Below are 11,868 nucleotides of genomic sequence, written 5' to 3'. Positions count from 1 at the left end.
CTTCTTGTCGCGGTGGTAATTGAAATTAAAAGTATGAGGGAGAGAAAAAGAAAGGTGCATATTGAAATCGAAAAGAAACACCATCCGATACTGCCCCGTGCCTTCTTCATTGTTTCGGTCCTTCATGAGGCGGAACTAGAAGAAAATTGACAATGAGAAGAAGAGAAAGCATGAAAATGAGAACGAAAATGTAAGTGAATGAGTGAGTGAGTGAGTGAGTGAGTGAATGTGCGCGTGTGTGTGTGTGTGTGAGAGAGAGAGAGAGAGGGGAGGAAGAACTTGTTACAGCATATTTTATTATTGTTTAGTTATTTACAATCTGTATATTATTAATATTACGATTAAAAGTATTTTGTAGATAATATGTGGCTCTCTTTGATGGTACTTTATGACCACTGACTGTGCAACCTTCAGTTCAATTTTTTGCGTTGATCATGTTTTTAAAGCAATTTTCCCTATTTTTTAAATATTATTTCAATTATACTACGATCGGTGGCTTAAAAGCTGTTTTTGTTCTCGATTAACCATGGGCGAGTAGAATTCGTTTCATAGAATTAATCGAAAGTTCTATATACTGACAATTTTATAATGCAACATTGTCGTAATCGAGAGTGGATCTTAAGAAAAAGTCTCCAACACGCAATTAAGAACTACAAACTCGTTATATCATCTTTCTTTATCAGGGTTGCCACAGAACCGGAAAAACTGGGAAGTCATGGATATTGAAGTTGGTCATGGAAAACTGGGAAAAGTCCGGTTTTTGCTCACAATTTCCTTAAACTGTTCCTATTCCAAATAATTGTTACAATTTTTTAAATATTATATCTGACGTTTATAGTCAAATACGTTCAAAACTCGCGCACTTTAAATGATTTTAATAAAATAATTAAAATTTATATTTTATTCAGTATTTTTATTTGATCGCCCTCTTTCGTTATAATTGCATTCTTTTTTCTAATACTAATTTATTTTTTGTCGACTTGAATTTGCAACCAAAATTTTATTATGCTATTAAGCTTTTTTGCGTTATTTTTAATAATATAGGTTTATATAATAATATAGGCTTATATATAGGCTTTAATAATATAGCTTTTCCATAATCCTTGATTTTCTAAATTAAAATTTACATATTTTATATTGGCCACGGAAAATTTTCCACTTTCAACCGGAAAACCTGAAAAAAATCAGGGAATTTTTAAATTTATTTTCTGTGGCAACTCTGATTTATTTTCAATGAAACTTTCTCATTTTAATTGAATAATTTCGATACTTTTGAAAAAGATGTTGGCAAGCTGGATATACTCAATCTTAATCTCATTTGTGAAAACAATTTTTGAAAGAGATGTTTTTCCCAAAACACACGCATGGATTATAGAATCCCAATACAATTGGTGATAAATGATATACAATACTAAAATATGTGAGACAGTTAAATAAGTAAAATTTAAGTAATCTATTTTTGCAAATTTACCTAATCAAGAGAAATCAAGAATCCAAAGATAATTTTTTTTAGAGCGTTACAAATTTTTATGCATATGCATTAGTGTACGTCTACATTTGAAATCCTGCGTGTGAATGAGATCATGTGAGACCAGCATGCAAAAATAATACGATGCAAGAATCGAATAATCCATATCAATGAATAATTTTGATTTCGAATTCCAATAGCGGGATTCTCTTATCGATGATTGTCGCTATCGTTAGCCAGCGACAACTAATGGCGGTACAATCCTGGAAGAAAGAGCAGCTCTGATTGACTATCGCTAGTTAGTAGAATAGTAGAATGATAACGACAATTGTCGATAAAAGAGAATCCCGCACTGGTCATCTTCGTATTTAATCGTCATGCATAAATTTTGTAAACGTGCTCGATCAAATATCTCTATCCAATTACGTTTTCATAGTTGCTCTATATATGGACTAATCGCTTTTTGCATACTAGATCACTTATTTGGATATGTAACGCGGTTTTCGTTCTCCACGGTCGTTGCATTCTCTTCACCTCCACCTTAGCGTTTACCTTTCTTCTACTTTCCCGTGCGCGCGCATTGCGTTATTTAAGAAAGTATATTGACTTTCTTTGTCGTTCGCGATACATAAAAACTTTATTTATCGTCTTACCAATATCTCGTACAGTCAAGCCGGATGGGACGATGAATTTATACGTGAAGGATTTATTTAAGCAACTGACGGCTTCTATTGGCGGATCTAGAGATTTACCGAAGCAAGGATATACACATCCGAATATTTATGGAACTGTTGAATTTATAAATTTACGGATGAATTTATAAGATACAGAAATTTGTTGTTCAAAATACTCTACACGCAATTAAATTAACACGATTTTACGAAATATTTAACATCACATCAACGCACACGTGAACGGCTTATATTGGACGACCGGAACGAAGCGCTCTTTAAACATCACGTGAAATCTCGATACGGCAATAATCTGATATAAATCTTCGTTATATGTACAATACAACAGAGAAGGGATCCGTTCTCGCTAATGATACGCTATTATTTAAAGGCGAATAATCGATACACTCGTAAACACATGCATGCATGTCACGGATCGCGGGACATAATCTGACATGAGCTTAGGGGCCGAGCGAATACAGACGAGGAGAAAGAGAGAGATGGAGAATCTCAAACGGTGGGATACAAACGAAGAATCGTTGCTTTGTTCGCTTATGCAGTACGTACATATGTAAATTTCTATTTCCACATGCTTAACGACAATTAATTAAGCTGTAAAAATTACAAATTCAAGAAAAGATACTTGCTCTTCCTTTAACAGAGTGGGAACGATTCCACTTTATCAAAGCTAATTGTTACGTTTTTCAGAGTTTTCGAGCACGCACACCACGGCCTCTAACGCAATCATTTTTTTTTCTTCCATGCGAAGTTTTCGTATATCATCTTTCTTGAAAAAGAGATTTTTCATTCTCTTTTTCGCGAAGAAGCTTTCTTCATTTTTTTTCCTAATGAAAATTCCGTTCTCAGCTATCGAAGAAAGTTTCTTCATCTCCTCTCTTTTACCTTCTTTTCTGAAACAACTTTTTCTTTTTCTTTTCTCAAAAGAAAAATTTATCCATTTTTTCTTTCTTCACTTTTTCACGTCTCTAAAGCTCGTGGTGCCCTTCTGCGCTCGGAGTTTAATTTCTGACGAGACTGCGTAGTCTCGTAGCGAAGGATTATTTTCTTACAAGAGCAACCAGACCGCGATTCAAATGCGTCAATTTCGGTTTCATCGACAGCTTCGTCGGAGCTGGAGAGGATTGCTGATGGTTCCGGCTTGCTGCCTGCTGCATGTTTTGATGTTTCTTCTTCAATGATTCCTGTTTGGCACCTCTGCACAACGAAATTATAATTGTTAATGTTTTTTCTTTTTCAATTACTATATTTTTTTATGTTAATGTTAAAATTTACAATCAAAATTTTGCTAATAAAAAAATCCTTTTTACAAGGACAGAAGTTATAATAAGTCATAAATTTTGCATATATCTTTATTAAGTCTGTAAATAATTTCGTGAAAACCGAAGAATTAATAAACAATTAACTAAAGAAAAAAAAAAGAAATTTTAATATATTGTTTTTACGAAAGAATGTTATAAGGTCTTTAGATTATAAATTTTAGAACTCACAAGTATCGAGTGAGATCTTCCACATCAACGAGCATTGAATCTTGCTCCATATGCAAATCGTCTCTCCTCAGAAGACCTTCGACGAGCGCTTCGTTTAATGCAGCAATCCTCGCGTGCAAATCATTCGCTACTACCTGCAGCTGCGCGACATTTAACTCCGTGAGAAGTACACGGGATAATCTGCGTCTGTCCTCTCCCAGCTGTACACCGACCTGAAAACATGTATAACATTCAAAAGCTTTATTAAATAAGAAAACGCAGATCTTGGAAAGGAATCTCTAACGGCGTATTAAGATTACATTACAGGTTCTACAGACAAAATTAAATACTTGTAGAATTTCATAAAAATGTTAGACATTAAAATTTTTCTACATTTTTTTTACTAATCTAAAGAATCAGATGTATATTGACATATCTAATCAATAAGTTAAAAAATTACAGGTTCAGTTTATTTTATATATATATATATATATACATACACACACATAAATCTCGTTTAGAAATATATCTATTTAAATTTCATATGAATTAATTTACTAAAAATCCGAAGTGCCATATTAATCTTTTTTTAACAATCGTAATTTACAGAAGTATTGATAATGCATGCTTTGTTAGCTTTTTTTATTCAGAATTTTTTTTACCATAAAATAAGAAATGGAGTTTATACATGACCTAAACTCTAAAGTATTGTTAATCAATAAATTGAACTCTACTAACTTTTTCTAAACTGCATCGCACCATCTCGGTGATAGGACTCTGTTTCAACCTCTGTCTCTCCACTTCCATTTGCATGTGTGCCATTTCCTTGGCCTGTGCTAGGGCCATTCGCGCTTCAGTTTGCAATCTAGCTTGCCGCGCAAAGAAGTCTGCCTCATCGATCGGTGGTGTGGAGTTCGCACCCATATCAAGTCTTAGAGATGGCAGACTCAACATCTGCGGCCTTGTTGGGCCCTTCTGCTTTCCGCCAAATTGTTTTGAGCCAAGGGATGTAGGCGTAGATCCGGGAGATGTGTCATTCTCTGAACCCGGCGACTCTGTGTCCGATGATGTCTCATTCATGAAGCAGATCTGAAGGTTCATTCCTGTACAAAGCAAATACATTCTCGTGATTTTATTTTTCGTTTAGCATTTTACTCATAAAATATATAAGGAAATTGAACTAGTGATTAATTATCATCTTCATTTTTGCACCTATCAGCAATATTAACAATATTAAATATACATACAAGTATCTTTCTCATATATGTGCCAATAAAACCAAATAAATAAAAATATAATTTCTGTATATATTGTCTATTAATAATTTGATGTCACTTTAAAGATTAACATTTGCACATTTTGTCATTTATTTACTTAATTATTATCATATAATATCTGATAGAGAAAATTAAAACTTATTGTTAGATCTATACGAACCACTCTGAAGACGCGACTGGAGACTCGGTTTTCGTCCACGTTCGGCGCGCAAATCTTCGGCATCAGGGCCCATCGCGAGTCTTCTTCTGATTTCTTCACGATCATTTCGTCGCTGCGGACACAACGAATAGATGGTATGCGTTAATACGTTTTACATTTTGTATGCGGATATTAATCATAAAACACGATAAACATATAACAATTGTTGAATATTATAGCGCAATTCAAGAATCCAAAGGAGCAAGTATATACATTAAAATATTTTTTATACACTTGTAGTCGTGGTTTACGATTTTTATATAGTCTTTAGAAAGCATGCAGTTCTCCAGTTAATAATTTATTACATGGTTTAAAAAACTAAAATTGGAAAGTAGGAAGCATTTAAAAATACAATAAGACACGTGCAAATTAATCTGCTTCCATGTTATAATTAATACAATTAGAAATAAACAGTAATATCAACAGTTATAAGTAACAATAGTGTCATAAATTTATAATTGCTTTTGATGTCGAATACATGACGCTACTCGAATCTCGCTAGAATTAGAGCTTTTACATATGTTTTCCTCTCGCACATTTGAATTAATTCACACCTGCAGATCGTCATTAAGTTCGCCTCGTACAACTTTGTCGAATCGCGTAATTAAATCTTCCCTTTCGTAATCAGACCTTTCCAAATTCTCTCCCTTCTTTTCTTTCTCCTCGGGTTCCTTGACCGGTTCCGAGAGTTTAGCCATTTCTGTGGTAGCTTCTTCTTCATCTTGGTGCCACTTTTATATATACAAATTAAAGCCTTTTACTTTTATGAAACGCGTAATACGCGCAGCGACATACTTTATTCTCTTACGAAGGGTGACAGACTTTTGTAGATTTGAAAATATTGAATCAAACACATGTTACAATAATCGAAAATGGTATCTTCTAAACATTTCTTAACATCTTCCAAAATCATGGAGTGCTACAAAAATAATTCAATATAGCTTTTAGAATTATAAAAAAATCTCAGGCTTGAATTGCGAATTGTTTGATAAAGCCCTGTAGAATAAGATATAATTGCAATCGCAGCAGGAAAACTTGCTTGCTAAAATCTGTTTGTTCATTAATAACGCGCGCTTCCGTGACCCACTTTCGCCTGTGTCGGTCCGGAACCGTACCGAATCGTGCGGTTCGACGACCTTCCTGTTAGATTAGAATGACAGCACGAGCAGAAATTTGGAATTATTAAGACTCGGTTCCACCAATGTAAGATTAATTTTAATCGGTCCAATTTACTTTTTATCTTTTTCTAGTCCTGGGAACTAAAAAAAAATAAACGTAAACTATATTATTCTAAAAATTTTTCTTTTCCTTTTTTTTTTATTATTCTAAAAGTTATACTAAATAATAAGATAAATCTTATTGGTGGAACCGGCCTCTAAAGTTTGGGGCCTACATCCGAACATCCGGCCCTGACATTCAGACATAATAATATTGCGGCCATTCCCTGCACGTGCATTGGTCACACACAAATGAAACACATGCACGAGATCAATTGAGAAATATTGTGACTCGTTATACGTTTTGCAAATGAATTCTGATATATTTCCTTATATATTAAAATAATTGACGTGATTCAGATTCCGAGCTAGTAATATTTTATCATATATAGCCGACGTTAAAATGCTTAAAAACTATGCTGATCTCGATTTTTAGTATTGAAATTAAATATGCCATGATAATTATGTTCAATAAAAATGAAAAAAATACGATAACTTTGGTGAAATTGATGAATTATGACAATCAATAATTTCTTCTTTTTAATTTTTATTGAAATTTTTGTTAGATAAAGAATTTTACCATCCTCGATTATCATAGTATTTTTCCTCAAAATTATCAACAGAATTTCTTTCTTTTGAATCAAAATGCTATAACTTCATTCATTCACATTAAAAGTATTCCAAAAAAAAAAAAAAAAAAATATATAACATTTTATATTAATCGACCAAAAATTAAAATAAAGATGTAACTTGTCAGATGTAATTGTCTTTTTTAATGTATTATTTGAAAAACATTATAGAAAAGATTCGCGTACGCTTAGAAAAGAGACCTGGCTAGCAATCAAAGTCTGTCACTTGGAAACGGAAAGAATGAAATGCCTTGAATATTATACATTCTGTACTCTCCAAGTCACAGAGCGAATTTAATTGCTCCAATTTTAACACGTCATTCATCAACGTCACTCAAACATTTATATTTTTTCGCGTGACTCGCGTCTAAGTTACATCTGATGTATGCTGTCGCCCTTCGTCTCTTACACAATCCAAGTCATCGTCGTAAGTAAATGTGTAAAGATCGGCGACAAATCTTGAGTCCTTTTTGTAATGTTTGCGCGACTTGTTGCTGCTGCCCATGATCGCGCACTCTCGCTGTGCACCTCCCAATCCCGACGAACCAATTAGTTTCTTTTCTTGCAAAATTTATATATCTATCAGAAACTCGTCTTAAGTTTCTCCAAGTTCTTTATACCGCTCCTCCCCTTTCGCTGGCTTTGCGAACTCGCTTTCTCTCTTGTAGCACTACCGCGGACAGAACTATGATCTAGAAAGGGAGTCGCTGATCAGAATTGGTTTAAGGTTGCAGAGGTGCAATTGACCTAGAGGACGAGTCACGAGACTTGTACGCGCGCGAGATGAAGACGATACAAGACTGCACGAGACTATATTACTGCAAAGCGAGTCGAGCGAACCGAGATCTTTCGTTAAGGTTTGCTGATCGCGAAGGAGGCGTTCAATAGCGATGATGGTGGTGGTAGTGGCGGCAACAGCGGTCGTGGAGGTGGCTCTGTCTACTGGAGCCTAACATTTAGGAAGGCTTCTCACGGGGATTCTCGGTGAAAGTGCTCGACGAGAATGTGTTGGTTTATATGCGAGACTATGTTTCCGAGTTTACAATTCGCTTCGGAAAATAGGTATAAAGAGAATTGCATCTGATACTGTCTTCAGCAGACACCTACAATAGCTTTCAGAATGAATGGCTTGATGTGATGAGACACATTCCCGCAGTTCCGTTTGGAATCCCTCTCAGGGATAACACACTTTTAGATACAATAAGAAAGTTGATATATATACGTGTGTGTCATATCGATTTTACATAATGTATTTTGTGCTATACGTTGTATATGTAAGTACATTATGTATCTCTAGTAGCTCTGTAGGTGTTGCTTACAATTAGTACACTTGAATAATTTATAATAAACACAAACTGAACGATATACCAAAAACATACTTTTTAGAAAGTCTGAAAACACAAAAGTGTAACTTTTATAATGAAAATATGGAAATCATAATCGTCGTCAAAATTTCTTTTTTATCGAGTTTAGTTGAGGATTAAGAATATTACAAAAATATAATTTTAAATTTCATTTATATACTGATATATTAAATTAAATTAATATTTAAGAAAACACGTGCAAATACATTTCTAAATGATTTTATATCCCAAAAGATTTTGATCGATTTAGTTTGTCTCCATGTTCTTGCATATTCCCTTTCGCATAGAAACAACGTGAATGTTATGCAATATACGATGTACTTCGCCATATAATAATCAGATGCACGAGATAAAAAGTTATACATTCAATTTATCACATAATTATATTATCAACTGGAAAGAGAATAATCTGCCGCACGCAAAGCGTTGGCCTCCATCAATCGCATCGTTGTAACAAAAAATCGTTAAATCTCTCATATTCGGGGTCGTGCGTAAAGCGTTTCGATTGACCAGTCATGCGTGACTTTTGCCCTGTGCGCAATTCAACATTTGGAGCACGATGCTGTATAAATCTCTCGGTCTAGGTGAACAATATTCAAAATATGTCATCTGTCGAAAACGACGAAGCGTAGAAAAAAATCTTACACGATTTTCCTGCGTTGATGATTGAAAAACACATCTGAATACACAGACGATTTATAAAAACTTATTATATTTAATCATCGTTCTATATGCTTCGTTGTTGGAAATCATCGAGTGTCAAGGTTTATCAATCGCGCGATATAAATTATCGCGCCTGTTGATGTTAAATAATCAGACTTTTCTCCAGTTTTTAACAACTTTTCTTAATTAATAATTATTGTACCGTAAAATTCTGATAGATTAAAAAGAAAATTCCACTTTCAAATGAGCTTTTAAAAGACGATCCTTTGGAAATCTTGTTACGTCTGTTCCACAAGTTCTCGTATTAAGGATCTACATATACGTCCGCCTACTTGCTGATGTTTCCGCAAAATATATATTCAATGCAAACGTGAAACCTTAAACAGAATTGACGCTCTACTGGGTGTTTGCCAAACATATTACGATAACTAAATGAGATACGATTGGAATACATCAAGTAGAATGTGTGTGTATGAATGAACGGAAGACTTTCATTGACCCGAGAGCTTGAGTTAATTTAAGAACTTATCTCTATGATATAAGAAAAGAAATATTGGAAATCAATAGAACTGCATTGCATATCGAAGAACGAAATTAATTAGATAAATATGCATAAAATCATCCTTTTTACGATGTTATCTAAAAACGTATATAAGATGTAATATTTAAATAAAAAGAAAAACGAATAATTTGAATTACATATAATATTTTAAAGAAAGATATATAGTATCCTATTCGATATCAAATTCAATAAAATTGCTATAATAATAATCAAAGTCCGTAGATAATCCTGCTAGAATTTAAGTGTCATAAAAATAACTACTGATTTGTATGAAAAGAATGTTGATTACTTACTCGACGTTCCTCCTCACGTGCAGCTCTAAGGTGCGATTCGATCGCATCCAGGTCGATCTTTGGCATCGCTGTCTCGATGTTATAAACGTCGAAACCACCTTTAACAATACACGAATGTCAAACGTGAGTACCTTTATCCTATGTGGTAGAGGTATTGAACAACCGAATGGAAACTAGTGAGTAACGAACCGTGTTACTCACAAATCGCGTGTGTGTACCTAAGTAATCTCGAGTGTGATCAGTCCAAAATTAAAGTTTATCTCGTTCGGCCATACTTTTCAAGGGTCAATCAATAAATATATATACATACATTGTAGATATATCCCGTTCTATGTTTCTCAAATTCGTTGCAAATTTTAACATTTGATATCAATTTTTCAATTAAAAATTAACTATTTCATTACTCTGGAAGATTTGAATATAAAAATTGTTAAGAGAACCTTGTTGCTCTATTCCGTCATATAAGTTTATTGACAGATAATTAATTAATTTTAATATAAGCTTACTTTGAGAGAGAGATTTGATTAAGTATTATATTATAATATTAAGAATTATAAACCTAAGGCATTAAAAAAAGAGTATAATTATTTAAAACTAACATTTTCAAGGTCGTGTGTAATTATTGTACTTATAACAGTTACTGACATTGAATCACAATCGCCACTGATAATACAAAATCAATTTTTTTTTTCAATTACTGAGAAAAGTGAGCCTGCAGTTAATTACTTCCAGTAGAACGTGAGTGTCGTAAAATGTATTGCACATATTTATTAAAAAGAATTATATGTTTTGTACTAAAAATGTAAAAGATATACGGAAAATTTGTGCAAAAAAATATTGGTAATATATCTACGACAGAAGAAATCTATTCTGTAAAAAATTATTTTAACACAAGAGAGAGAAAGAGAATTACAAGGTATTAAAATCAAAAAGATAATAATGTTTAACATTTAAAACCAATTGTAGCAAAATATTAAATGATTAGAGAGAAATAATATTAATATTGTATAGATATATTACTAAAACGATAACGCAGAATTATAAAATGAAAAATTAAAACTGTAAATGAATAGAACAAATAGAATAAAAAGACACACGTGTTGAGATATCTACCAGATCCGTTATCGATGTCAACCCGGTGCTTATCGAGACGTCTCTGAGAGTTAGAGTTTCGCGATTGTTGCTGCTGTTGCTGCTGCTGTTGCTGCTGACGACGCTTAGCCTGGTTCTTAACCATTTTTTCCTTCTTCCGAGCATCGGCGCTGGATGCCTCCGGAAGTTGGCGATCCAACAGCTTGTTGGTGTCCATGTGATCCTTAACGATCGAGGTGGACCGCGGTTGGCGCATACTCTCGATCGATTCCATCGCGACCACGTCCGGTACCGGCTGGGCGTATTTCTCAAGATCGACGCCGATGTCGCGGCCGATACTCGACAACAAATCGATTTCCTCCAGTTTCGTATAGGTCGGCCGCTCCTCGGCAAAGCCTTCGGAGTAGTCACTGTTGCTCTCTGACTCGTCGTCGTCGACCGAACCGCCCGTCGACGTTGACGTTGTCGTCACCGGCTGACGGTTGCCTATTTTGGAGCGATCTGGATGAGGCAATTCCTTTGCCTCGCGTATTAGGTCGATGTGCTCCACCACAACGTCCTCCGTCTGCGCCCACACCGAAATCATTTGTGTTTAATCGACCATGCACGAGAACATCGCGAGTCAGATAGGCGCGAGATCCAATGACAGGAAGTAGGATTAGTCGGGATAGTAATTGTCATGCAAATCAATTGCATAATGACGTCAAAAAGGTCTCAGACAGAGAAGCCACGGAAATTATATATTCTATGATAATTAAGTTTAATTATGGATGAACAACATAGTGCATGTAACAGCAAGTTGCAAGGATTAATGAAATTCAAGGCCAGTTTAGCTTAGATCATGGATAAATACAAGACTCCCAGACAGCACACAATATTTATAAAATATTTACAAAATATTTATAAATATTTATAAGATTTATTTTAAATATTTTGTAAATATTTT

The 11,868-nt window shown here is 34.2% G+C and overlaps 1 protein-coding gene across 3 annotated transcripts in view; it reads right to left on the bottom strand.

Annotated features, from left to right (window-relative positions):
• Positions 1-2,075: 2,075 nt before the first annotated feature.
• Schip1 (Schwannomin interacting protein 1) overlaps positions 2,076-11,868 on the bottom strand; it is a 28,671-nt gene continuing 18,878 nt past the window's right edge. For 2 of the 3 annotated variants that reach the window (XM_018444741.1, XM_018444742.1), the window contains exons 8-13: positions 10,944-11,487; positions 9,831-9,928; positions 5,064-5,175; positions 4,365-4,729; positions 3,648-3,859; positions 2,076-3,354 (exon numbers count right to left, since the gene is read on the bottom strand). In XM_018444741.1, coding sequence (XP_018300243.1) covers positions 3,198-3,354; positions 3,648-3,859; positions 4,365-4,729; positions 5,064-5,175; positions 9,831-9,928; positions 10,944-11,487 — 1,488 coding nt within the window. In that variant the 3' untranslated portion in view covers positions 2,076-3,197. Of the gene's footprint in view, positions 3,355-3,647; positions 3,860-4,364; positions 4,730-5,063; positions 5,176-5,656; positions 5,803-9,826; positions 9,929-10,943; positions 11,488-11,868 lie in introns of all 3 variants that reach the window. The other variant, XM_018444743.1, reaches the window with a different exon arrangement.

Source organism: Mycetomoellerius zeteki, unplaced genomic scaffold (genome assembly GCF_001594055.1).
Source record: "Mycetomoellerius zeteki isolate Tzet28-1 unplaced genomic scaffold, Tzet1.0 scaffold154, whole genome shotgun sequence".
NCBI classification, from domain to species: domain Eukaryota; kingdom Metazoa; phylum Arthropoda; class Insecta; order Hymenoptera; family Formicidae; genus Mycetomoellerius; species Mycetomoellerius zeteki.
Note: the sequence above shows the minus strand (reverse complement) of the source record. Positions and strands in the feature narration are given on the sequence as shown.